Genomic DNA, 27,652 nt, shown 5'->3' on the forward strand with positions numbered 1-27,652 from the left:
ATCTGCAAAACCAACAGTTAAATGTGTATGTTGTTTTGTATTGAAAGCTATATTTGCATATGCGTTTGTATGTTTTCTCATTATACAGAGTTTTGATACTGTATATCATCGACAAGTGTGATTTCCTTCCTGTCCAGGGTACACCCCCATGCCAGACTATAACTGGGCTCTCATGTCTGTGCACTAAATATAAGGCAGCCTTCTAGCTTAGCTTAGCATAAAGACTGGAAGCAGGGGGAAACACCTAGCCTTGCTCTGGCCAAAGTTAAAAAAAAAAAGCCTACTAGCACTTCTAGCGCTCACATGTTGTGCTACTGATTGTTTGTAATAAATTGACAGGTATGAGAGTTGTCGATTTTCTCATCTTACTCTCTGCGAAAAACACATCTTTTCTGAAATGTTCTGAAACTGTTCCTTGAGACCGAAACCTCAGTTGTTGTGTTATAGTTGGAGACTCTCAGCAGCAGCTTCTTTTAAGAGTTAACATTTTGAGATGTTCCACAAAGATGGTAAATGGACTCACTCTTGTGTAACGCCTTTCTAGTCTTCTGACCATTCAAAGCACTTTTATACTACTTGTAACATTCACACACACACATTTATACACTTGGGGCCAAGGCTACCACACATGGTGCCTACTACTCAGTTAAAGTCATTCAGACGCACTCACGCACCGATGGAGGATACTTCGACATGCGTACTGGAGGAGCCTGGGATCAAACGACTTGCTCTACCTCCCGAGCCACAGCCAACCCAAAGAGACCAAAATGAAGCGCAGTCACAAATATTGTAGAATTTCCTGAAAAACAAATGACTTTCTGACTCTCAGAAGTTGCAACTGAAAGAAAAATGTTTACATCTGTTTGTGAAAGGTTGTCAATGAAGGAAGTCACTAACTGAGGAAGAGGTAGCCTGGTTGTAGGAAAGTGGTAACATCTTGAAAAAAAAAAAACGTTCTTGATATGCACCGCACATTGTAGACTTTGGATATTTACATTTATGTAACTCACAAACATTCACTGTGCATGAAGTGACTAAAGAGAATGTACCTAATCTCTGATTTTCCTTTATGCCCAGGGAGGAGAGCCAAAGGGTGGTAGATGTGATCCTGTCACGTCAGGAAGACTTCAAGGTGTTTGACACCTTCATCTCAGAGTATGATCGCAGCATGTCCTTACTGGAGGAGAGCTGCAAGGACAACCAGGCCTTCAGCGACATCGTCAAGAAATTTGAGGTAAAACGCTGATCAGACCTGAGCAGATAATGCAGCTCTTAGTTGAGTCTCCTGCCAACAGTAGGTCTTTTTGTCCATGTCCAAATTTTCCCATTTTCTCTTGTGTTTTTACAACTGAGCGATACTGAATGTAGGTTCGGAACACAGTTCAACACCAAATTATTCTCTTCAAAAGGGAGCTGGAGGAAATATTTTGATAGTCACGTATTCAAATCTCAGTTTCTCTGTTTGTGAAGTGGAAGTGACGCCGCGTGTGTTTCCAGGGAGCAGAGATCGAACCCGGTATTTCCCCTGGCACTCACTCAGAGGCTCTCAACTTAGATTTTGTCACCCAGCTTCCGCGGGGAGATAATGGCCTTTCTAAACCATCTCTATCCCGCTCCTCTCCATGGGACTGACCTTTCCTCTGCCATGCTCGCATATTTTATACCCACTCGACACCAAATACTCATTCTTTGTCCAGCATGGATCTCTTCATCCTTGATACTCCCTGGAGAGCAGGGTAGTGGGATTTAGATGACGGGATCAAAATTCAGCAAAAGCTCATTTTAAAACCATCACAGTGGTCTACGGATTGTGTGCCTGCCTGGTCCACTTAAATAACACTTTATCCTTATGTTGAAGAGGAATAGGTGCAGTCCAAGCTGATGACAAAGCAACTGACTATTTTTACTAAAAGACAGGACATTAAGAGAGCCTGTAGATAAGGCGACAGAGATACAGCGATGGATTTCTCATTTCCATGCAGCTGTGTCCTGGTCTATACAATTGACTCACAGTATACAGAGTTAAACCAGCTGTGTAGCAGCACACAGGTCCCTCTAAATTAAGAAAAATAGACAAGCCTTTCCCAGGCTTCTGTTTATGTTAAACTTAAGGTTTCACAAAATTACCTATTCAACTCAACAACCCCCTCTCCCCCCCAAATGTACGCATTACCAGCTCCATGCTGTACTCTGATTCACTGTGAGTGGCTGACACAATGGTTCCAGGCGTTTCTAGTTTGATAAGAAAAGCTAACGGACAAGCCACCAACTGTCTCTGCTCATGAATATTCAGAAGCAGCTGCCCCTTCCCAGGAAAACTTTGGCTCTGCCAGACTTTAGTGGAGCTGATGTAAACTGAAGGGAGTGGAGGTGAAAGAGATGAAGACTCTAAAGCGTCACAATCAGCTCATGATTTAGCCCTCTGTAACCTTGATCAAAGTCGGTAATGTACTGCTTCATTTTAGAGTCATGAAGTTGATAGTAGTCCCTTTTCTCACATCATAAAACACTAATTGCTATCTGGAGTAGCCACAGATGGATTGACTTGTAAAGAATGATGGATGTATAAGAGGTGATATTCTTATCTATGGACACAGAAGGCACAGCTGGACAGTAAAGAGAAAATCAAATATCACAATATTTTTGACCAAATACCTCAATATTGACATTGTGATGATATTGTAGGGTTAATTATTGGTCATTTCTCAAAATATTTACCCAGTGGCAACCTCTGGGGCTAAAAAATGAAGCCAACACTAAAGTGGCAACAACTGCAGTTCCTTGAATGGCCACTTGAGGCTGGCTCCACAAGCAAGTCAATCCCTGTAGATACCAATCTGAAAATGCCCAAGTTTACAGCAGAATTAAACATGTTTACAGCCTGGTACAAAAGAACATTTTGGTCTCTATAGCTAATTTAAACATTCATGACAACTGTGCTCATCTGTTTACATTTTATAAGGCTTAAAGTTACGCATAATTAAGGGTGTGACTGCTCTGAGTGGCATGTGGTTGCCATCCTTTGACAAGTAGCTACCACAGCAACAACATTGGTTAGGTAACATAACCCCAGATTCACAGAGTATAGGCACAGTGGTAGCTGTCACTATTTAGGTGTGTTTTCAGTTCATGAAAGTTGATTGTAATGCTATGGTCGCCTAAAAAAAGTATTGTTCAGTGTTCAGTTGTACTAAAGGACCCTCTAGGGAGTCAGATGCTCAGTTTTTTCTAGTAAGTGTATTTTGTTTTAATGGTTTACAGCCTGTTTTAGAGAGAAAATTATCGTTAGCATAAGTATTATAACAGTTGTTATAAATGCACCATGCTAACCAAGGTAGCAGGTAGCTTTAGCATTCGCTCCTGCACATATGGTCACTTCTGGCTCTTACAGATTCAGCAAAGCGACAGCCAAAATGCTAAACTTGAGGCTTCAAAACGGGAGTCCACAAACCTCTGGGTGACATTACAGTGGCTTCATCCATTATTTTATACAGTCTATGATATTTACACCATTGGTTCCCAACTGGTCCAGCCACAGGGACCAGATTTCTCCTTAGTCATTAGTTCAAGGTCCGCACAGTTTAATATATTCAGTGCCAAACTTCCTTTGGCCAAGTCGTCGAGCTAGTTTGCTGTCTTTGTTAATTAGCTGTCCATTAGTCAGTCACTCTAAAGCAGGAAACAGCACTTCAAAATAAAAGCTCAGGCCTGAAAATTCAATGTAATTCAAATTAACATGTTTTTTTTTAAAAACTTGACTCATTTGCGTGTCACTTGCGGTCCATTCAGAATAGACCTGCGACCCACTTTTGGGCTACGACCCCCCAGTTGGGAACCACTGGTTTACACAATGAGATTTCAGTAATGTGGATAATGATTAAGTGGGTTAAGCCAAATAGTGGAACAGCTACAACAGTCTGGTAAGACAATGACATCACTTTACTGTAATGTTGCCTTCAAAACCAGGAAAATACAACACATGCAATATTACCATATCCAAAATCTGAGATGACAGTCGTCTCATATCATGATATCGATCTAATATCGAAATATTGCCCAGTCCTACAGAAGGGTCGGTCTGAATAAAAATCAGGCATTTTAGTACTCCTTATTTGTGTCCATATAAACACTGTGATTTATCATCTGCCTCTAAAATTAACACCCAGAGGCATCTTCAATAATCTTTCCTCAGTCCACCGGCAGATTCTCCACACCTGCCACTACATGTGCACACTGTATATCGTATTTACGTTTCCCACACTGCATATAAGCCTATAATCTGAGGTCTGTCCTTCCCACCCTCCCACACCAGGGCATTGTGTTTGTGTGTGATGGATGTTGCATTGAATCGGAGCACTGCCTTGGGAATTGCAAGGTGTGTGTGACCCCGCTGTAATGAGGGAGAAGGAGGGCCGAGGGAGAGCAAGGAGGATGTCACGGGTCACGGGATACTCTATATGTACTACCGAGAGGGACGACGGTCATTTATCTGTTCTCTGTATGACAGCTCACAGGCCATTATACTTCACTGGGGTGGGACACTCTGATTTGAATGTTTTTCTCACTGCTTGCAGCTATATTTGTGAATTTAAAAAATGTTCATCAATCTCTGCCATTTTATTCTCTTTCTTTGTTCCAAGACTTAAACCCTTACCTCCCTCAACACGTCTCTTTTTCTCCACCCTCCTTCTCCTCTGCCTTTTTTTTTTTTTTTTGCTACAAGCCAAAGTCCAGCGGTATAAGTGGTAGTAATTTCATTGTGGATGTGGTGATGACAGTGATGAAGTAGCCACAGACCCTGATCAGATCAGAGCTAGACTCTTACAGGATTAAAGCCTCCTCTCCACAGCCACTTGCTTGTTTACCAACACTGTGTTGTGCGTCTTTGTGTGTGTACATGTGCGTTTCCCCCTTTGTGTGAGACTGTGCACCTGGTTGTATTGGTGCCTGTTTCGCAGGGACATGTCCATACACAAATTGCTTGGATCTTGTGAAACTACTTTTATGAAACCTCTTTCCAGAGCACGCCAGCTTGGATTTATATTCATGCCGTGGCCCGTGTTTGTGTAAAGCCTGTGTGTTTCCTCTTGTGCAAGAAGCCCAGGAGGAGAGGAGGAGGCTGTGCAGCAGGTGGACAGAGAGCGATAGAGGGAGAGAGCGATGGAGTGAATTCCTTGTAAAGGCAGCTGGGCAATGAGGCAGACAGAAGCTAATTAGAGAAGCAGCCTCCTTTACAACTCCCCAATTAGATCAGTTGTGTGTGCGCAGGCAGCAAATCAGCTGGCTGTGACAGAGTCTGAAAGGTGTGTTTGTTTGTCCACGCATGTGTGTGTGTGTGTGTGTGTGTGTATGTGTTTATCTCCCAGCACAAGGCTTCACATGCTCTCCCTCCTCTCTCCTCCTCCATTTGGCTCGCTCACCCAAACAAACCACACGCTAATTACCATCTCTGGAAAGCCACTTCCTCTGAACAAGTGTCAATTGGATGACAATTTACAAGCAACACTTGAGGAGAGCGGATGTTCCGAAGCCAAGCGAGTTTAATAATGGAGAGCTGGTTATTATTGTACTTGATGCATCACACGGTGATCATGAGAGAGGAGGAAAGAGAGGAGGGGGGCGAGAGAAAGTGAGAGAAACTCAAACTGAGGCTGTTGCGAAGTTCAGGAGAAAAAGATGATGAGACGGAATAAGAAAAATAGAAACCAAAAGAGGAAGCGAGTATTGGAGAAGGCCTGCTCATTAAAAGAGGCATCAGCTCTCTGTCTCACTTTTAAATCCTGCTCTGCAGATTGTGATAATGAAGACAAAGACTGGTGTGTTTAACTCCCATCCCATCCCTCCCCTTTACAGGCCAAATCAGTGTTATCTCATCGCCAGCCCAAGGTCTGTGTGTGTGCTCGCTTGTGCGTGGAGGGGCACATCAATAATATATTGTATGTGTTTGTGAATGTGTGAGATGAGTTCAGTGCGTGGCTTCCTGTGTGTGTGCGTGTGTGCAGTGTAAATAAGATGAAGATGCTGTTTCCCGCAGGGTGCTATCTGTGCCTCTCTAATGAAGGATAGGACTTCATTGGATTAGAAAAGACTGTGTATGTGTGTGTGTGTGTGTGTGGGTGTGGGTGTGGGTGTGTGTGTGTGTGTGCTCCCAGTCTCCCGTTGCTCCTCTACCGCTCAGGGCATAAATACCTGTCAGAGACAATTAGATCCTGATTGATTTTCTAAAGCTCTCTTTGATTGTGCCAATTTCTGTCCCCTTTCACCTGCAAATGACTACTCTGAGAAGAAGAATGGGACTTGTTCTGGGGTTTTTTGTGCGCTGGAAAGATGCTTGAAGGTCAGCCGGTTTGATAGTGTCCCCATGGTCACTCGTGACCTTGACTTACAGCATCGTATTATAGAGGTTACCACCATGGAGCTGTGGTTTTCTGTGAGTACTTCAGGGCCCCTTTGATGGGACATCACACTGAGCAAAATTTTAAAGGTGAACCATGCAGGGATTGTCGGTTAATTTTCAGCAGGGATAGTGAAAGAGGAAGCCAACCCCAGATTCATTTATTTTAAAAATGCCTCGCCATATACCTTTTTTTCTGCACTGTATCCATGATGTCGTAGCTTCCTCTTAAATGTCTGTGGCTTGCGGTCTGGCACTTGGTTGCCTCCTTTTTATAAAGTCCCCACCTCACCTGCACGCTGTGCCCAGCAATGTCTCGAACACTGCAAAATAAGACGAAAATCCTAAAATACAGACAGAGGGCAGAGTCCTTGCAGATAAATATACCGCCACACATTTCTACAAGGACATAAGTGATGATTGAGAGGGATTACTTTTGATCAGGTGTCAGAGGTGTATTCAGTTTAACAATTCAATAACTCAACACTAATAAAAACCTTTTCATAAAGGATACAAGTTCAAGCATAGACTATGGGTGAATGTAACATGTTTAAATCATCTTTAGAGTATCTGTCAAACATTTTTGTAACCTATGTGAAGTTATGAAAAAGTGTGTGTGTGTGTGTGTGTGTGTGTGCAGGCAAGAAGCCCAGAAGAAGCTGAAGTCCCATTGAAACACCAGCTGCTGCAGGTTATAGTGAGAGTACTTCAATATCGAATGCTACTCACAGGTAATACACAAATACACACACGTACATGGCAATCTTTGAAGCAAGCCCCATTTTTGCTCAGTAGTTGTCAGTGAGGCCAGTTATATCTAATTCGTGATTTTTTTAGCTTTTATGTGTCTTAAAGAAGGCGGCTGCTAACAAGTGACTAAACGAGACAACAGAATGTCATAATGCCAGACACGGCTTTACAGCCCCGTTGTGGTGTTGACGATGAAGGCATGCAATCATGGTGTAGTTTGTCTATAGCCTAACGTTAGCTCTTTACCTCTGCCTATTGCATATATGCTTCAAAGATCATAGAAGTGGTGCTTATTTGGGAAAAAAAGTGGTCCAGTAGGGCTGTAAGGTCACTGGTGTTACTTTGAAGAACCTACAGCATCTGTATGAAGAGAGGGTCACCGTTAAAGCTCAGTCTATTGTCTGAGACTCTCAGCATCCCCTTTATGTTGAGTTTCAGATGCCTCCATCAGAGCAGAGGTTTTGCCTCCCTAAATGTAACACTAAGCTTTACAAATCGTCCTTTGTCCCGTCTGCTATCACTTATCTTAACCAGCAGTGACCAGTAATGTCCATGATTTACCCCTGACAGTGTGTGATACTGGATTCTGTGTGTTATGTACTGTAATGTCTGCTTTGTTGTACTCATGACTACTGTCTGTATCTTAAATGGACAGTTATAAAAAAAATTGTTTCCATATAAATTATATTTTCATTGCTTGCCCATTCTTTCTGTCTTCTCCAGATTACCTGAACAACCTCTCTCCTGATTCTAAAGAATACGAGGACACACAAGGTAAACCTGCAGAATGGAGCTCTGTGATGTTCATAACCGGAACCATAATAGTTTTTCTTTCAGTCCTCAAAGACATGCTGACACACATGCATAGACTTACACACTGCAGCTGCTCAGCATGTATCAGGCTCTACTTGTTAAGCCACAGTCCCTGAGTGTGTCTTTATTGAATTGGCTTGTGCATAAATCTCTCTCTTTCTCTCTCTGTTTGTGTTGCAGCTGCCTTGGTGATCGTGTCCGAGGTGGCAGACCAGGCCAATGACAATCTGAAGCAGGGGGTGAGTTTATTCTGGATACACTCCATGTGTTTACAACATTCCGACTGTTTAGCTCCTGTTGAGTTTGATATATTCACAGCCCAGCGTGCCGTTATTGAGACGCGTCTTTATATTCTTGGCGATGAAAGAGCAATTTTTGGATGGAGATCAGGCGTGAAGAAGTTAGACAGCTGAGGTTTTCCCGTGTATGAATCCCTCTTCTAAATGACACGCCGGAGTGAAGGAGAGGTCTATCCCTCTTTGGCGCCGGCCTCCACAGCTTGTTGATTAACACAAGGGGCGAGGAAAGATGATGTCATCACAAAGTCCCAGGTGTACCCTCACAAAGAGAGCAGTGTAAGGGTGGACATGACTTACGCTTCCCCTCAAACATGAGCAGTTCATGGAGATAATTCACAAACCCTCCCCCCACTGTCTTTCTCACTGCCTCTCACTGTCAAGATCCCCTGCGCCTCCCCTTGGCTTGCCTCCTCTGTTTATCACACTCGCTTATTTTCCTCCTTCTGTGCATGTGCACCAACACACGCACAGGCTGACAGACAGTGGAAACACAGGCTCCCTCTATCTCTGTCCCCCCTTATTCAGTTTTCAGTATCACATCCCTTTCCGCCTCCCTCCCTTTCATTCACTAACAAACAGGGACAGTTTCATTTGTCTCCTCTTCGTCCATCACTGGATAATCTCCCTCCATCTCTCTCTGCTCCCTCAGGAGAACTTGCTGCGTCTGGTCCACATTGAGTACAGCGTGAAGGGCAAGAGGGACCTCCTGAAGCCAGGAAGGGTGAGCACCATGTGGCCAGTGTTACTGTCTCACTGTCAAAACACACCAACACATTGTTCTGCAACAACACACTGAGGAACAGCATGTGAAGGCCCTCACAGGGTCTAAAACAAAGTTGATGTAAGCAGCAAGTTGACGGCCTAACATGCCTTTTTAATGTTTTCTGTGTGTGCTGTTTCTTTTGGCAGATGTTTGTGAAAGAGGGCACACTCATGAAGGTCTCGAGGAAAAGCAGACAGCCCCGACACCTGTTTCTGGTAATATTCTTAACATATCACTCTGTCAGACACGTTATTAGAGCGTATTAGCTAGTGTTTACGTCTTTCAAGGCCCAGACACATTAAATCAACATCACAGAACTAGCACTGATGAAGGTCGTCTGTTATGTTGCCTATGTCTCAGCCAAAATGTTGCACTTGAACACACCGCAAAAACTAAGCTACAGGCACCAGTAGTCTATATTCGTCATTCAAAAAGTGATCTCACGCCCTCCTGGCTTTTGCCGTTTGTTTGCTGTCCTCACTCCTGTTTCTCTGAACTGCCGATCAGAGTGATTTCACTCACACGATCTCCGTTGCTGATTTATCATGCTGAATAAGCTAAAAAACAGGACACACCGCAAAAACTAGGGCAACAGACGCCCACTAACAGGGGGGGGTTTATGTGCCAGACTATTTCTTGGCTGGGTGCCGTGCTTTCTTGTAGTTTTCTGGCAGCCACTGTTTTTTTGTACAGATGAATCAAACAAGCTTTAATGTGTTGATGATATTAGGTGTTGACAGGTGTATTTTTACCTTTTGATAGAGCTAGGCTAGCTGTTTTTCACTGTCTCTTGTCTTGCTAACAACCGCCTGGCTCTATGGGTCGCACTCCATATACAATTATTAAATGATTATCAATGCATATTATCAAAATGTTTTAATTTCTATACGGGATTTTTTTTCACCCAGTGACTACTTGCTACTTTTAAAACATAGCGTATTTGTAATGATCCATGATTAAAAGAACGCAGATGAATTTACTTCAGTTATCTTTTAATGATACAACAGTAGTAAGTTTGAACGTAAACACATCCAACTGGTTCAGCTGTAAGGAACGGACAGCCCAGTCCTACAAAACTAATAATCAGAATTTCAAGAATTGGGTATTACATTTTCGATTCTTGACTTTTTTGCATCGAGACAGACATAATCTTTTAAGAGAGAATTGATTTTTGTCCCACCACCAGGATCTAGCTTCAAATTAATCAGACAGATATGAGAGTGGCATCAATCTTATCTAACGCTCCTCCAAAAAAGCAAATAAGCATATGTCCCAAAATGTCAAACTGTTCCTTGTAGGTTGTTAATATTATTCCATAATGTCTGACGGTATATTTTGTATTGTTCCATATTCAAATTATATTATAAACATATTCAAAGACTCTGGTTGAGCATGGAACTTCAAGACTCCATAATTTTGTACCCATTTCCCCAAAATTCAGCCTCTCATATTCTCTGGAAACTTTGTGATCTCCAACAGTTTAAAAGAAAGTTCTGTGGGTTGCACATCATGACTTTGTAATGACAAAGGCCTAAATGATTGCTACATCAGTGATTTGATGTGGTGCACAACAGTAGAAAACACCTGCCATATTGCTGAAGCAATGGCGAAAACAAAGCTAGCATGGTCTGCAAAAATATGGGGGAATGTTGGGTGGAGGTCGATTTGCGAGGAAGGTGAGGTTGGGAGGGGAGGGGGGGGGGTCATGAGGCCAAGGCTGTAAGACCTCCACTTGGCACCACACCCATCCAGAGAGGGCCTCCCTCTCCTCTCCGCTCTTCTCCTCTCCTCTCCTCCCCTCTCAGGACTTGTTTTCCAGGGCCCCACTTCCTTACAGGATGTTTGGTGTGGGTCACTGGATGCTGGCTTCCTGTGTATTGGGAGGGGACTGACAGCAAAGTGAAGGCCAGACACCCTGTAGAATGCAGGGAGGAGGAGCTGGCGGAGGAGGGGTGGTGGTGCTACACAAACACATAACGTGAAATAGAGAAGCACACTCTATTGTTCCATGCGCAATCAGTGCTGTCTCATGTTATGAGTTATGCTTGAGTTACATATCCGCAGGAGCGGCATTTATGATTTTGGCTCATACTAGTTGATCCAAATAGAATCAAACATGTTTTTATCTTCACTTTGCTCTGTTCCATCATTCTCACAGCCCCCTCTAAACAGGATTGCATTTGAGCGATAGCTGAAAAGTGTTGGTGGTTGATACTTGTGGGCTATTAGGGTTATATAGCCATTCGCTCCCTTGAAGTTGACAGCTTCAGTGGGTCAGGTGTTATTTATGGGCTTTTAAGGAAAGAGAATCCAAACAACAGTGAAGATGAAAGCCATCACTCACCTCAGCGATGGAGAGAAGCTGCAACCATGTCATGAGCCTGGGCTCAAAGAAGAAAGAGAAGCGAGGTGAATGAGTGAGAGAAGGGATTAGAAGGAGGATGGAGACACAGAGAGCTGCCAGAGGGAAGAGAGTCTGAGTGAAGGAGTCAGGTGGAGAAGGTGAAGGGTTAGGAGGTGGAGATGAAACGCCACTGTTGAAAAAGTATATGTCTTAGGTGTCAAGGGGTCGAGCAGGTACATGTTGTGTCTCATCTGGGAAAGTCGTTTGTGAAGTATGTTAACTTGGCACTTGGTTGTGTTTCTGTGGAAGGAATCTTTGAGTAAATGAGCAGCGCAGGGTGGAGCAGACGAACTGCGGTGGCCGCAGCCCAAAGGTCGTAGGCAGGGCCTCGGGCTTGGCTATCACACGCTGTTTTGTCTCCAGCCAGTCAGCCAGTGAACCCGTTAACTGCGGCTGTTTGTGTTGTTGTTGTTGTGGCGAAGGTGGCCGGTTCCACCCAGTCCTGGTTCTCAGTGTAGCCTGAGAAGGCTGGGAGGGTCGAGGGGAGGCCTGGAGTCCGGAGCAGGGAGGAGAATTCCTGGATGCTGCCTTTACAGCCCCAGCGGATGTTTAGAGCACACATTAGGTGTGACCAATTATGTCATCTCTTTTGTCTGGGAAGAAATGAAATACCTCTCATGACACAATGGGCTTCTCAGTGTGTTCACGGGATCACAATGCTTTTCGTCTGACAAGCAAATAAACACTTTTAATGCCTCATTTTGTTGTGTGCATACATGGGAATTTTGTGCTGAGGGGTTTGCCAGACATAATGTGAACGCTGTGAAAGGAAACGTGATTTAAGTAGTTGAGACCAGAGGGTTGCTTTCAAGAAAGGAAGAATCAACAAAGAGGTGTGTGCTGCAATGTTAGATATTTCTCTTAAGATAACACCACCACCCTGTGGTAATCAGGGGGTATTACATACGGAAAAGCTGGGAATTGAGGTTTTACTCATTTTTGTAACCCATATGTGAATGAATTGCTGAACTGGCCCAAGGGCCCAAAGTGTCAGTGCCCACCTGCCCCCCACCTTGCCTCCACTTGTAAAATATCATTCATATTGACATGTACTAACCAGGAAGAGACTCAAAATGACCACAAAGAGACACAAAATGACAAAAAAAGACTCTGTTTTGAAGAGCATGATAAGCAAAAAGGTGAAATCTAACATAATATACCTCTTCTTTCTTTCTGTGTTCCTTATCAGATGAACGATATAATGCTGTACACCTACCCTCAGCAGGATGGAAAATACAGACTCAAGAACACACTATCTCTGTCTGGGATGAAGGTACATTCATTTTCCTATCTCATCTCCAACTTTATCTCTGTATGCAATGTTTTTTTGTCTGAACTGTGATGTGTTTTTGCCCCTCACACACACACACACACACACAGGTGAGCAAACCTGTTCTTGACAACGTGCTGAACTGTCTTAGGATCGAGGTGTCCGACATCACTATTACACTCTCAGCCAGGTGAGCATGTGACTGACAGAACCTTGAAATTAATTTGTACGATTTCATTTACTGGCACAAGACTCCTTTTCTCCTGATTGACTCCTGTAGTCCAAAGCAACTCTAGATGTGATGATTAAAGCCTTTTAGAAGCGTGAACCTGTTTGTCTGTTTCTCTCCTCAGCTCAGTCGGGGAGCGGGAGGACTGGTTCCACACACTGAGTAGAGCCATCGCAGACCATGCTGCGGGACTCTGTACGTTTGGTGGACCCTGCAGCGAGGTAATAGAAGTACTGCCATTTGTTAGCCACTGTGTGGAATTGTGGGGCAACACATACAGTACAGGCCAAAAGTTTGGACACACCTTCTCATTCAATGCGTTTTCTTTATTTTCATGACTATTTACATTGTAGATTCTCACTGAAGGCATCAAAACTATGAATGAACACATGTGGAGTTATGTACTTAACAAAAAAAGGTGAAATAACTGAAAACATGTTTTATATTCTAGTTTCTTTAAAATAGCCACCCTTTGCTCTGATTACTGCTTTGCACACTCTTGGCATTCTCTCCATGAGCTTCAAGAGGTAGTCACCTGAAATGGTTTCCACTTCACAGGTGTGCCTTATCAGGGTTAATTAGTGGAATTTCTTGCTTTATCAATGGGGTTGGGACCATCAGTTGTGTTGTGCAGAAGTCAGGTTAATACACAGCCGACAGCCCTATTGGACAACTGTTAAAATTCATATTATGGCAAGAACCAATCAGCTAACTAAAGAAAAACCAGTGGCCATCATTACTTTAAGAAATTAAGGTCAGTCAGTCCGGAAAATTGCAAAAACTTTAAATGTGTCCCCAAGTGGAGTCGCAAAAACCATCAAGCGCTACAACGAAACTGGCACACATGAGGACCGACCCAGGAAAGGAAGACCAAGAGTCACCTCTGCTTCTGAGGATAAGTTCATCCGAGTCACCAGCCTCAGAAATCACAAGTTAACAGCAGCTCAGATCAGAGACCAGATGAATGCCACACAGAGTTCTAGCAGCAGACCCATCTCTAGAACAACTGTTAAGAGGAGACTGCGCCAATCAGGCCTTCATGGTCAAATAGCTGCTAGGAAACCACTGCTAAGGAGAGGCAACAAGCAGAAGAGATTTGTTTGGGCCAAGAAACACAAGGAATGGACATTAGACCAGTGGAAATCTGTGCTTTGGTCTGATGAGTCCAAATTTGAGATCTTTGGTTCCAACCGCCGTGTCTTTGTGAGACGCAGAAAAGGTGAACGGATGGATTCCACATGCCTGGTTCCCACTGTGAAGCATGGAGGAGGAGGTGTGATGGTGTGGGGGTGTTTTGCTGGTGACACTGTTGGGGATTTATTCAAAATTGAAGGCACACTGAACCAGCATGGCTACCACAGCATCCTGCAGCGACATGCCATCCCATCCAGTTTGCGTTTAGTTGGACGATCATTTATTTTTCAGCAGGACAATGACCCCAAACACACCTCCAGGCTATGTAAGGGCTATTTGACCAAGAAGGAGAGTGATGGAGTGCTGCGGCAGATGACCTGGCCTCCACAGTCACTGGACCTGAACCCAATCGAGATGGTTTGGGGTGAGCTGGACTGCAGAGTGAAGGCAAAGGGGCCAACAAGTGCTAAACACCTCTGGGAACTCCTTCAAGACTGTTGGAAAACCATTTCAGGTGACTACCTCTTGAAGCTCATGGAGAGAATGCCAAGAGTGTGCAAAGCAGTAATCAGAGCAAAGGGTGGCTATTTTGAAGAAACTAGAATATAAAACATGTTTTCAGTTATTTCACCTTTTTTTGTTAAGTACATAACTCCACATGTGTTCATTCATAGTTTTGATGCCTTCAGTGAGAATCTACAATGTAAATAGTCATGAAAATAAAGAAAACGCATTGAATGAGAAGGTGTGTCCAAACTTTTGGCCTGTACTGTACATGAGCAACATAAAGCTGTTGTTTTGTAAAAATGTATTATAAAGTAGATTCAAGAAAAACACTAAGGGACTGTTTATTAAGTCAGGACTAGTGGAAGATTTAGTTGAGTTACAGATTAGTTATAGACAGGCCAAAACACAGAATATCCTTGGACCCTCACAGTGGATAAGGAAAAACTCCCCCCAGAAAATCCTTCGATGGGAAAAAATGATAGAAACCTCAGGAAGAGCAACTGAGGGGCAATCCCTCTTCCAGGACTGACAGAGGTGCAGTAGTTTTGGTGTTTAACATATCATATGTGTCCACAGGCCCGTGAGAAGTTGTGGATGGCCCTTGGTGAGGCTGCCCCTGTACTGGTGCCAGTTTCTCATGTGATGATGTGCATGAACTGCACCACTGACTTCAGCCTCACACTGAGACGACACCACTGCAACGCTTGTGGCAAGGTCAGATGCACAGAACTGCAAACACTACTTTGACTAGTAGCTGTTGACTTGTACTACTGTTTTGTTTCACTGTACTGGATGTCAAGTTTCAGGAGAGTTTTAATTGACCTGGACTAGAGTTACCAGTTGTAGGAAATTGTTTTGAATCTAATAAACTCATTGTCCTAGGTTCATTCATTTTTGATGTAGTGCTTTTGGTCATTCTATGCGAATGCTAGTTTCCTCTTTTGGGACAAATATATTAGTCAAGTCAAGATAGCCCACTGAAACTGGTTATTGTCTATCTGTGTATGTAAATCTCTGTATGTTCTGTCTCTCTGAGCAGGTGGTGTGCCGCGCTTGTTCCAGGAACAGATACCCACTGAAGTACCTCAAAGACAGGGTGGCCAAAGTGTGTGACCACTGCTATGCCGAGCTCAGGAAACGAGGTGAACCTCCACTTTCTGTATGTCTCACTGGTGTCTGACTGGTGAAGGAGAGATATATGTTGATGTGCTTCTTCCTCTTTGATATGGTATCAACTGTGTGTGTGTGTGTGTGTGTGTGTCTATAGGTGGCAGCATATCGGGGGCGTGTGGTAACACCAGCCCTCGGACTCACCGGGCCAGCCGTCCTCTCTCGGCTGTCTTTCAGAGCCTGCAGCCCCCGAATTTGTGGAAGAGCAGGAAGAGCACCTCCTCTCTCAACCAGGTGGACGACACATGTCATCTGTACCTCTTTTTCATTTCAAACATGCATTTGACTAGCCTCAAAATTTGACATTTTATTGGGGCAATTTTGATTACAATGTATCACACACTAGTCTCACAAACTCCAGTTCCACCTCTCAGTGTAAATATGCTCAACACAAACAGGTGAGTGAGGCTAGTTAGATTTGATTTGACTTTAATGTGTTGGTTAATAGTCCACTGTAGTACTATACTGTATCTCATTGGTTCTTTATGAAATCTTTTCATAATCTGCCATCTATGCTTAATCTAAAGAATGTTCCCTGACTGGGAATCGAACCCGGGCCGCGGCGGTGAGAGCGCCGAATCCTAACCACTAGACCACCAGGGACTTATCAATGGGTTGTGGAGAACTTTTAATTTCAATATATGATATGCAATTACAGATTACACGGTCTATGTATCCTAAAGATGTTGATTTGTAAATAGACTTGTTTTCACAGCAGACATTTTGACGTGTCATATGAAAAGCACAGGTATATTTAATAAGGTTAATGATAGCTGTATTCCACTTAGGGAAGGCTGTGAAAAAGGTCCATTGTTTACGGTTTTGTCCCTTGATTTCTGAATAGAATCAAGAATGGCCAGTGCTCAAACATGTCACTGCCACAGTTTGCTTATAGCATGACTTTAGAACATAGGCCCCCATAGACTTTTGAATTAAGTTCTCAAAGAGGACTAAAGTTAAGTTCCCTGACCGGGAATCGAACCCGGGCCGCGGCGGTGAGAGCGCCGAATCCTAACCACTAGACCACCAGGGATCTATATATTGAGTCAAGCCTGTGAACTGGAATTTCAGGCATGTGTGACAGCTGATCTGCCGCAGATGCTAATGTGTAGAGCACAGCAGCTGCCAGTAGGGTTCACTGTCTACCTCTTTACCCTTCATTCCTATTGTCAGGGGTTGCAGAAATATAATGCTAACCTGCTAACCTGCTCCTGCAGTTACTGTTTTGAAAATACTTAGATAACCCTCAGTGACCTAAACAGACCAATTTTTATTACTTTTTCGGGGGTAGATGGGATCTTTTCGAGGAGACAGCAGGTCAGCAGTATACCCCACACAGAAGTGGCATACATCACCTGAAAGCTGGGACCATGAGGATTTATTTAAGATGTAGCTCAGCACTGTGTGTCAAGTTTTTCTAGTCATGAATCTAAATATTGTGTTTTGGTTAAAGCCTATGCAAATTTTAAAGATTTAGAGTGTATAAGGGCTTAGAACATCATGATGGAAGTATATGATGGCCATTTTCATGCTCATTTATGTCTCATAGGTTGTTGCAGCAATTTTTTGATTGCCACCATTTGTTACACAGTTTGGGTGTTAAATTTAAGCATGTTTTACCACTCAAGAGTTGTTAACAATGGTCAAAAATTCCTCCAGAGCACCACTTTTTCATATCGCCTTTTCACATGATTTTTGATATGACAAATGACATGTTGGAGCACATTTGTGGGTGTATGCACGACTGCATGTAAACAGGAATTCATTTTCATTAGCCCTGTAAATTCCTCTTCTCAGTGTAAATATGGTCATGATAGATGGTGAGTGACAATTGATTTGAGTTTAGTTTGAATGAAATCTTCCGCACTTTGAACACATAGTTGTCTGCTATAGTCCTACATGCCAATGGTTCCTAAATGGCCTCTTCTATTAAGTAATTGTGCAAAGATTATATTCCCTGACCGGGAATCGAACCCCGGCCGCGGCGGTGAGAGCGCCGAATCCTAACCACTAGACCACCAGGGACTTGTCAGAGTGTTTGTACACTAAAGATGCTAGTGTGTAAACCTTAACAGCTGCCAGCTGGGTTTAGTATCTACCTCTCCACCCTTTACTCCCATCGCCAGGGGCTGCAAAAGCAGAAAAGTAATGCAATCCTGCTCCTGCAGTTACTATTTGGGTAATTACTTATTTATTACTTACACTCTTTATGACTCACATGTCTATAATGCATTATAAACATACTTATGATACATTATAATCTTATAAACACATTATAAGGCATTCTATATTGATTTTATAAGTTCAAGTATCATAGACTTGAAAATTGCTGGTCACTCAATGACATTTTCTTTGTTGAAAGAATCACAGAGTATTATTGTTCTCATATATTATTATAATTTTATAATCCATTGTAGTGTGTTACTCTAAGTGGTCATTGGGTGTTTTAAGTTTCAGTGATCTGCCTGTGCCTCAGAAATTTCATTACTTCATATGAAGGGATACTTTGGTGTTTTTGAACCACATCCATGTCTGTGTGTGAAGATGACCAGTGTTTGTCTACCCCCAAACTGGCAGCTCCCGGAGCTCCCTGCCTGCTGGCACAGGGAAAGCCAAATACCATTCATCGGCGCACACACTCCCCAGACAGTGGTGACACAGACCTGGTTCGGATGACCACTGGAACTCACCTATAATCACATTATGATGCATTATAAAATGATTATAATGTACTGTAACTATGAGAGTAATACACTGTGATCCTTTCAACAAGATGATTTTTGTTATAAAGTAGTATAAATCAAAGTGCTTTAAGCAGATTATAATGTATTATACGTATATTTATAATGTATTATAGACAAGGGAGACGTAGAAATTGATACCCAAATAGTAATTGCAGGAGCAGGATTGCATTACATTGCTGTTATTGCAACCCCTAAAGACAGGAATGAAGAGTTGAGAGGTAGATAGTGAGGCAGCTGCTCTGCTCTATACACTAGCATCTGTAGCAGTTGTCACTCAAGCCTGAAATTCCAGTTCACAGGCTTGGTAGTCACCGACAGGTCCCTGGTGGTCTAGTGGTTAGGATTCGGCGCTCTCACCGCCGCGGCCCGGGTTCGATTCCTGGTCAGGGAACTCTCTTTACTTAAGCTTCACAATAGAGGCCATTTGGTTAAGAGCCCATGACATACAAAACTACAGTGGACTAGTACATGCTGAAAATGAGGATGTCTCATTCAATCTATCATGGCCATATTCACAGAAGACAAAGTGGAGCTTGTGAGACTACTGTGTGACACAAATAAATAAACACATTCATATGTCAGTAATGCATTACAACCATGGGCGTCATAGAAAGTCTTAACCAAAATTGGATTTGTTGTTCTTACTGTCAGTTCTTGTTTAAACTGTCAGAAAAAGTGGAGACTGTCATTTTGTAGTTTGTGGGACAATAATATTGCCAAAGGATTCCAAATCCAGTTCCTCCATCTGTGTCTCTGCATCAGTGTAAGCTCGTGTGTATCTAATGTGTCATGCTTGTCATCAGGTGTCGCTTACTGTGGAGGGCTCCACCATGAGCGGCAGCCTGCAGCGCCGGAAGAAAAGCAAGAGGAAGTGGAAGCGACTATGGTTCCTCCTCAAAGACAAGGTGCTCTACACCTTCACAGCCCGTGAGGTGAGGGGGCACAGAGTCTCCCACACCAGCCCCAAAGCACTCACACACACACACACACACTCTCATGATCACTCTATCACAGAGGCATTACCTTGGTCTATCCTTTTCCTCCTTCACATCTGACCAGTGCAACAAAGAACTATTTAACACTCACATTTCCGCTGCTCAACCTTCCCTCCTGGGCAGAACACTTTACGCAACTAATGGCGGGACTCTCTGTGCTCTCTCTCTGTTTCTTTTGACAAGTGTGCATCACAGTGTTGTGCACTGCTTTGTTCCTCTTAAGGCATGAAATTCTTGTTATCCACATACTGCTGCTGACAGCGAGATTTGTTGTTTTAAACCTGTATGCCTGTGCTTGATGTCTTCACTCTGCTGTGTTCAGGATAAAGTGGCTTCAGAGGGTCTACCTCTGCAGGGCTTCACTGTCAAGCTGACTGAGAGGCCAGAGGGAGAGGAAAGCAGCAATGTGTTCCATCTCTACCACAAGAAGACCCTGTACTACACCTTCAGGGCCGACGATCCACACACTGCACGCAGGTACTGTATTTCATTGATATGAGCAGAGATATGGGTTTATTGTATTGGTGTTGAAGCAGTCATGAAAACTCTGTTCCCTGACCGGGAATCGAACCCGGGCCGCGGCGGTGAGAGCGCCGAATCCTAACCACTAGACCACCAGGGAGCTGTGAGTGTGCAAATGGCATGTGTGAGAACATGTGTGGTATGTGAAGCAGACAGGCAGCTCTGTGCATTTTCCTCACAGTTCTACATGACATCTTGTAGAACATTGTTCTCCTTCGTGATGGTGAGAGTGCCTCCATATGGGTTAAAACTAAATTTGTCGAGATCATCTCTTTTTTCCAGACCTAAAACACGACTTTGTTTTAACTCTATGGTGTTAGGGTTGGGCAATATATCGATTATACACTGATATCATGATATGAGACTAGATATCATCTTAGATTTTAGAAAACATAATATCGTAAGCGTTGTCTTTTCCTGGTTTTAAAGTACAGAACACAAATAAGTGGATATGTCAGCCAGTAGTAGATTATTGGAGATATATTGGTATCTGTGTATATGTAGCCCAACAAGTACAAAGAAATTACACTAGGTTTGATGTAATGTAGGAACAGTGTCTTAATTACATTTTTTTTGTAACTCTGCGTCCCGAGCACTTCTCTACAACTCTACAGTCATGTGAGGTTTGACCCATTTTAAATAGTCAAATTTGTGGTAAAGATAGGGTGATTGGGCAGAGGTCACGCAGAATTCATGCAATACTGGCTGAATTTGCATTAGTTGTTGCAATCGCAACATCCCGCAGGGACTGGTTTTCAATGGTGTGTATCAGTTTTTAAAATTTAGAGTTGTATTTCCATAAAGTTTGGTATAAGTCAAGCTCCAGAAAAACTGGATCCTTCATTTCCCATAATGCAACCTGCACAATCCTTTTGTGAGCCCCTCCCTGCATGGTAAAATCAGTAGTCTGGAACTAGTAAAGTGACTTTGTCTTGTAAAACCAGTGGCGTGCCCCTTTAAGTGTTGTGTTAAAAGGTCTCATGTTGCTTTTTCTTGTCTTTCAGGTGGGTCAATGCAATGGAGGAGGCTACTGTTTTATAGCACCTGCTCAGTGAACTGAACACGTCCTGCTGTCTGTGACTGCTAGAAACTCCTCCGTGGAGCACAACATAGCTACCTGCTGCTTCTGAACTCAGACCATCAGTAAGAATTCATCACATCTGACCTGTTGTGGAGTATTATGTGACAATGTGATCACTAGGCAAGGCTGCCACCTAATGGTAGGAAGGTAACAGTGGCTGACGACAGTGTGTGGAAAGGAGAAGAGGAAGGAAACCCCTTTGATTCCCAATGTGCTGATCCAGCCCAGTTCACAGGAGCCTTCGATTTTTAGGAGTAGCTTGGATTCATCAAATGCGTCATCCAAGAGAACATTTTAGTTCCTCTGTTTTACCTTTTCATAAGGATAATCCCACAAAAAATGTTCAACTCTTGGCTGTATTTTGATGTCTTTTACCTGAGGTTCCACTGGATTATTAAACCACTTTTTTGGCTCTGCAGGAGAACATCACATCCTTCATTTTTATATGTGAGACAGCCTCAGCCTGTGTTCTGTGATGGGTATAACATCACAAACAATCTTTGCTCCATAGTAGTGTTTGCAGCTAGTAAAAGGGAAAATACTGGTCACCATTCTAGAGAGATATTTGGTATTCTGAATATATATTGTGAAATATACACTGCAGATAATGAAGTGAATTATAGGATTTGTTTGTATAGAAATGGTGTTACATGATGTTCTGGGTAAGAGGTCATTTTAATCATCCCAGTGTGTGTACATTATATTTCTTGTGGAGTTTTACTATTATATTGAATCTACAAGGCTATGGAATGACCCTCAGCATGACAACCACTCAGTATTTCTAAAGACGAACACTTTCAAAGACACTTTGTATTTGAATCTGGAGGTTTTGAAAAAAAAAAAACACCATACAGTTCTGAAGTGCCAATTAATTTCTTCCAGTTGAATGCAGTGCAATTTGCAGTTGATGATGAATGTGCCTGAAATGAAATTGTACTCCTTGTTTGTCTTTGTATCATCAAAGTACTGTACTACTGTCGTGTCTACAGAAGAGACCTTGATAACATTAGCTTTTTATCTACTCTTATATACTTTAACCTGCTAGTATTTTTTGAACAATTCAGTTACAGCCCAGTAACATAAGAATATACTATTGTGCCATTTTTATTAATGCCTTTTTTCATGCTGTATACACTGCTGGATAAAATCACACTTTACCTACTTGGACTTTATGGAAACGGCTGGAAAAAAAAATAAAGCCATCGTCATACTACCTATAAACTGCCAGTGTTAAGAGTCATCTGAGCCGCTCATTTCTTCAGCAGTAGTGTGACACTGGAGTTTCACTCTTCTCTACTGTTTTAACATAACCCAGCATCCATAGTTTCTCTTAAAGGGACAGTTCACCCCAAAATCAATACAACAGATTTTTCCTCTTACCTGTAGTGCTGTTTAACTATCTAGATTGTTTTGGTGTGAGTTGCAGAGTGTTGGAGATATCAGCCGTAGAGATGTCTGCCTTCTCTTGAATATAATGGAACTAGATGGCACTGGGCTTGTAGTGCTCAAAGTGCCAAAAAATACATTTGAAAAACTCAACAGCAATGTCTTTTTACAGAAATCATGACCCGGTTACTCAAGCTAATCCACAGACCTTGTTGTGAGCAGTTTCATACAGGAACTATTTTCTTTCGAACAAACTACACCTGCCAAGAGTATCACTGCACAGAAGGAAACGTGCATCTACTCATGAACCAGCGGCTCGTGCTTGTGACAGCACGAGATGTTAACATTAATGGCGTCCTCTTCAGCTGAGCTTTCACATTAGCTGCATCAGTTGTGCTAGATGAGCCAGCAGTAGATCCACCCTTCCTCTGCAACTCACACTAAAACAATCTAGATTGATAAACAGCACTACAGGTAAAATGATAAAATAGTATTTTTGATTTTGGGGTGAACTGTCCCTTGGAAATAACCTACGTAAAGGCATTATCTGGTCCGTTTGGAATGCAGCTGTTCTACATGCGATCCTTCACCCATCAGACATCATTATTTCTAAAGCACACATTTGTTCATCATGTACTGTTAAGCTTTTCTACCTGTTTCTTATGTGCCATATCTATAGTGTTAATTATGGATTGTACCTCTTGCATATAGTGCATTGTAAATGTTTATGTATATAGAAACATATAGAAATAAATTCCTTTAAAAAGTTTACTTTGTGTGCTTTCACTGTGCTGCCTTTTCTTACTTACAAATCTGTTTATTATAAATTATAAACTGAATGCACAGTTACAGAAGCACTTGTACAACGATATCCATTCCAGTACAGCAGCCCTTGAATATGTTTGGTAAATATAACACCGTATTTTGTATACACAAGATTGTATTTTATCATAAGTTGCTCATATTATTCAGTCTTTCGTCTCAACCCCTATGCCTACATGTATATTCAAATATATACAATTTAGAAAGAAAACAATGCACACAGAAATACACCTTATACAGATACAAATCTCAGCAGCTATAATTATGAGCCTCACAGAAGCAGTTGTTACAGTTTGTTACAGTGAACAGTTTTTGCGAGGCATTGTATTAGATTGTACATGTGTTCATGTTCCACTCATCCCCTGTAAGTAATTAATGCCAGAATAATGCTGAAATAAGCACAGAGTAGACTGCACCTGTGTGTGCCTATTGTTTGTGGCACTGGCAAACAGTTTAGTTAAATACCTCTTTCATCCAGCAGAGGGCAGCAGTGCATCAAGCCAACAGAGCTCATTGGAACCTGGTTTGTCCACAGTATCAACTTGGAGTTGGGGGATGTTAAGATGATAAGATGCAGTTATAGAGATGGAACTTTCATTTGCAGATCAAACTTACTAGTGTGTGATATGTACAGCTCTGTTTTACATCATTAATTGAAAATGAATCGAAACTTGAACTCAGTCTTGAATTGCAAACATATGCTTTCAACAGGAAACAAGAAGGGGGAAGAGAGAGAAGAAAAGAGTACAATGCTGTTATATGTGTAGTGGTGTGATACCAGATGTCCCCTTATGCTGCAGTATACTAAGTAATTATACACACACACACACACACACACACACAGATGCATGAAATGAAATTATTATTTATGCTTGGGAGTAATGTTGGTGTATGTAAAGATGGCATTTTAAGGGGCAATATCGTTGCAGACTGTGTTTAAGACAAATTCTCCACTTGACAGATGTATTTTGAAAATGAGCTTAATGTTCAAGTCTGTTCATAAAAAGAGTGGCTTGCAGAAATATTACGAAAGAAAACTTAACAGCAGTGATTTCCCAGCCATACCTCTGACGTTTAAATCTAATATTTCACTTGAAATGAACTCAGCTGACTGATGTGTTACTTTGCAGGAAATGTTTGGAATTTCATTTTGGAAGCAGTTTGCAAGACTGCACTTTGATCATCCTTTCTTTTTTGGCTTTTTGTTTTTTTGTTATGGTGTAAAAAGGTTATGTCGTGGAAAAGTCAGGGAAGAGAAAGTGACTTCAAGTTGTTGCAGGGAACACAGTCAGAAAGTCCCAATTTACACCCTGCAGTAGTCAGTGTTGTGTCAGTGACTGCCACGTGTCCTTGGTTTACATCATCCATTCAAAAGATCAGCCTGCTGTGATGTCCGCTCTTGTCAAGTTCTAATTATTATTTTAAAAGAACTACGATGCCCTGACTACAAACAAGAAATACTGCATCTGTCAAGCCAATGAATGTGCATATGTCACGCTGGATCAGAATTCAGTGATGCTGCATTCCATTAATTTCCTCTACACTGATTAACCCAAGGGAGGCACTCTAATTTTAGGTCAAATTAAGGTGACATATTTGTATCACCCGGTGGGATTACACATCATTACTGGTAACTGCTGCCTTGTTGCAGATGTAATTTGGCCAAATATAAAACAAGTTCCCATCCACTCCTGGTAGAGACCACAATGAGCCTTTCTTTTTCCAGGCTTTTCACTTCCCAGCCACAGCCAGACTTCTGCGTAACACGAGCCATCTCGGATAACTTAATTAGTTATACCAAAGAGTTCCACCAAGCCAAAACAACCAAGTCAGACAGTGATGGACCGCAACCAGGAAAGCAGTGCTAGCATAAATATTTAAAGACAAAGAAACAGCACAAAACATTTTGGCCTATTTCTTTTTTAACATCTGCAATATTAATGACGGTGAGTTAACCAGAGCAGGCCCAATGTGCGAGCTTGATGAGGAAAAGAAAAGGGATGTGGCTTTAATTTATCAGCCAATAAAGGTCCTTTGATAATTCAAAACTGGCATTTGGTTTGCTCATTAATAATTTTAAAAGTCTGTCAATACTGATAATAAGGAAGGAAGGGAAGGAAGGGGAGTGTTTGCTGAGGACACTGTAACTGGATACAGAGATCAAGACTGAAAGATCATCTCCAATTAGATGAGTAAAGATGAAGTGATTGCGTGTCAGTCAGAAAGTAGGCAGAAGAAAATAGGAAGATTGGGGTTGCTCTAGATACTTGATCCCAGGAGTGTCGGTGACCCAGTACTTACTTGAAATACCGACAGACAGAGAGAAGTGAGAAAGGCGTCGTAAGCAGGGAAAGTTTCCTTCAAGCACCTGAAAGTTAAAGACACCTTGTTCCACTTCTTGTCTTGAGCGTGAACTCGGTCACATGGTCTCTAACACATGCAAAACACATTACAAAACCTTCCCCTTAGTAGCCAGGGAACCAGAGATGCAGAGAGTGATTAGGTAACCACCCGGCAGGTTTGAATCGACAGCCTTCAATTTCTGTGGTCTCGGCAAATTGTAAGAAAAGGACCTCTAAAAATAGTGAAAGGACAGTCTCTCCTTGTACTCGCTGGAAAAGTTTCAAATCCCCATCACACAGAAACACAGTGCCTGTATCGCATTCCAGTAGTCCAACACTACACAGGCAGGTTTATTAGAAAGCTGCAGAAGAAGACTCAATGAATGATGTGAGATGCGTTTGGAAGAACTGACCAACATTTTACTTGTGTCTCCTGATCAGACAGTGATACCTACTGTATGCTGGAGTGACAAAGGGACCATTCCTCCCAAGTTGGGTCGATTACGTGACACCAGTGTAGGCAGGTTAGCAGCTTTCCATGCTGTCATCTCAAAATCATTTTCCAATGCAATAATGTAGTCTGACCAAAGATTGAGGTAAAGGGTTGTTTGAAGGGGAAGTGTTTCATCTGATCTTTGTTCTTGTTTAATACTCCTATTCACGAGACAATATGTCAGACCACTGGGTCCCATCCTGGGGGTTTCAACTCCCAGTAAGGGTTGTAAAAGCTTAACGGGGTTTGCAAGGCCTTCTTGATTTAAAGAGGTGTATAAAAGAAACAACATATATAAATATTAGGGGTGTGGGCAAAGGTGGTGTAGTGCAGAGTTTGCATGTTCTCCCTGTGTCAGCGTGGGTTTTCTCTGGGTACTCCGGCTTCCTCCCACAGTCCAAAGACATGCAGGTTGGGGAAAGGTTAATTGGTGACTCTAAAATTGCCCATAGGTGTGAATGTGTGTGTGTGACTGTCCAGGGTGTACCCTGCCTCTCGCCCAATGTCAGTTGGGATAGGCTCCAGCCCCCCTGCGACCCTCAAGAGGATAAGGGGTTACAAAAATGGATGGATGGAATCACAGGAGGCCCCACAATACGATGTGTGATAAAATATATTGCGATTTATTAAATTTTTTGAACTGCAGATTTTGTCCCCAACTGAAAACTATGTCAACATATGTTCAACAAGTTTTCAGTCTGTTTATCTCACTTCAATGATTTTTAATGCAGCAAAAATGTATCTAGCAGACTGAAAAAGCAACTGATTTATTTGTGATATAAACTATTTATATAGTAAAAAAAAAAAATCAATACTTGGTGTGCCATTCAAAAATATCATGATATCATGCTGTATTGATTTTCCCCCATCCCTAATAAATGAATAAATAACTATATATATATATATATATATATATATATATATATATATATATATATATATATATATATATACATATATATATATGTACAGTAGGCCTATATCTCAGCATTTTATTCATTTCTGCAAAGAAAACTAAGTAACTAAGTAATTTCATTGTTATTTTGAGATTTCAAAAGTTCACATTGTTATCAAGACATAATCTTTAAAAAGTCTCACCCTGCCCTGGTTAAGGGCAGGGTGAGGACCTGAACACAAACTAAATTCACAGGCCTTCACTCTGCTAAACAGCCTCCGCTTGCATTAGAAATGTATGCAGTTAAAACAATCAAAGACCAAATAAAACAACAGCTGAGCATTGGGCTGAAGAAAACACTAAATTTGTCCCCCCAAAAGTCTATTAAGTATGTACGATTTTTTAAAATAATAACTTAAAAGAAATAATAATACAGACTCATAATTGTATTAAAGGTTTCTGAAAAATATCAGGAAAACTCATCTCTGATGTAGTATACACAGAAAATAACCTGCTCAAAATGAATTCAAATCACTTGTTTTAGATCACCTTATGGCATTCACTATTTGGTTAATTATTTGGGTTAATTGCACAGTTAATCAGTTGTTCTGTCCTGTTATAGCTATACATTGAATATAA

At 42.0% G+C, this 27,652-nt stretch overlaps 1 protein-coding gene and 2 non-coding genes across 4 annotated transcripts in view; 1 reads left to right on the plus strand and 2 right to left on the minus strand.

Moving 5' to 3' along the window:
• Positions 1-23,232, plus strand: part of fgd5a (FYVE, RhoGEF and PH domain containing 5a) — a 45,663-nt gene extending 22,431 nt beyond the window's left edge. The window contains exons 7-21 of one of the 2 annotated variants that reach the window (XM_033627111.2): positions 1,078-1,234; positions 7,035-7,125; positions 7,868-7,918; positions 8,138-8,196; positions 8,906-8,977; positions 9,166-9,234; positions 12,613-12,696; positions 12,804-12,883; positions 13,047-13,143; positions 15,140-15,277; positions 15,603-15,705; positions 15,831-15,967; positions 19,281-19,409; positions 19,795-19,949; positions 20,999-23,232. In XM_033627111.2, coding sequence (XP_033483002.2) covers positions 1,078-1,234; positions 7,035-7,125; positions 7,868-7,918; positions 8,138-8,196; positions 8,906-8,977; positions 9,166-9,234; positions 12,613-12,696; positions 12,804-12,883; positions 13,047-13,143; positions 15,140-15,277; positions 15,603-15,705; positions 15,831-15,967; positions 19,281-19,409; positions 19,795-19,949; positions 20,999-21,035 — 1,459 coding nt within the window. In that variant the 3' untranslated portion in view covers positions 21,036-23,232. The remainder of the gene's footprint in view (positions 1-1,077; positions 1,235-7,034; positions 7,126-7,867; positions 7,919-8,137; positions 8,197-8,905; positions 8,978-9,165; positions 9,235-12,612; positions 12,697-12,803; positions 12,884-13,046; positions 13,144-15,139; positions 15,278-15,602; positions 15,706-15,830; positions 15,968-19,280; positions 19,410-19,794; positions 19,950-20,998) is intronic. The other variant, XM_033627112.2, reaches the window with a different exon arrangement.
• On the minus strand, positions 16,695-16,766 carry trnae-cuc (transfer RNA glutamic acid (anticodon CUC)). Its single transcript has one exon. It is a non-coding gene; the product is annotated as a tRNA-Glu (tRNA).
• trnae-cuc (transfer RNA glutamic acid (anticodon CUC)) lies at positions 20,023-20,094 on the minus strand. Its single transcript has one exon. It is a non-coding gene; the product is annotated as a tRNA-Glu (tRNA).
• Positions 23,233-27,652: the final 4,420 nt, after the last annotated feature.

The sequence above is a fragment of the Epinephelus lanceolatus genome, chromosome 1 (genome assembly GCF_041903045.1).
Source record: "Epinephelus lanceolatus isolate andai-2023 chromosome 1, ASM4190304v1, whole genome shotgun sequence".
NCBI classification, from domain to species: domain Eukaryota; kingdom Metazoa; phylum Chordata; class Actinopteri; order Perciformes; family Serranidae; genus Epinephelus; species Epinephelus lanceolatus.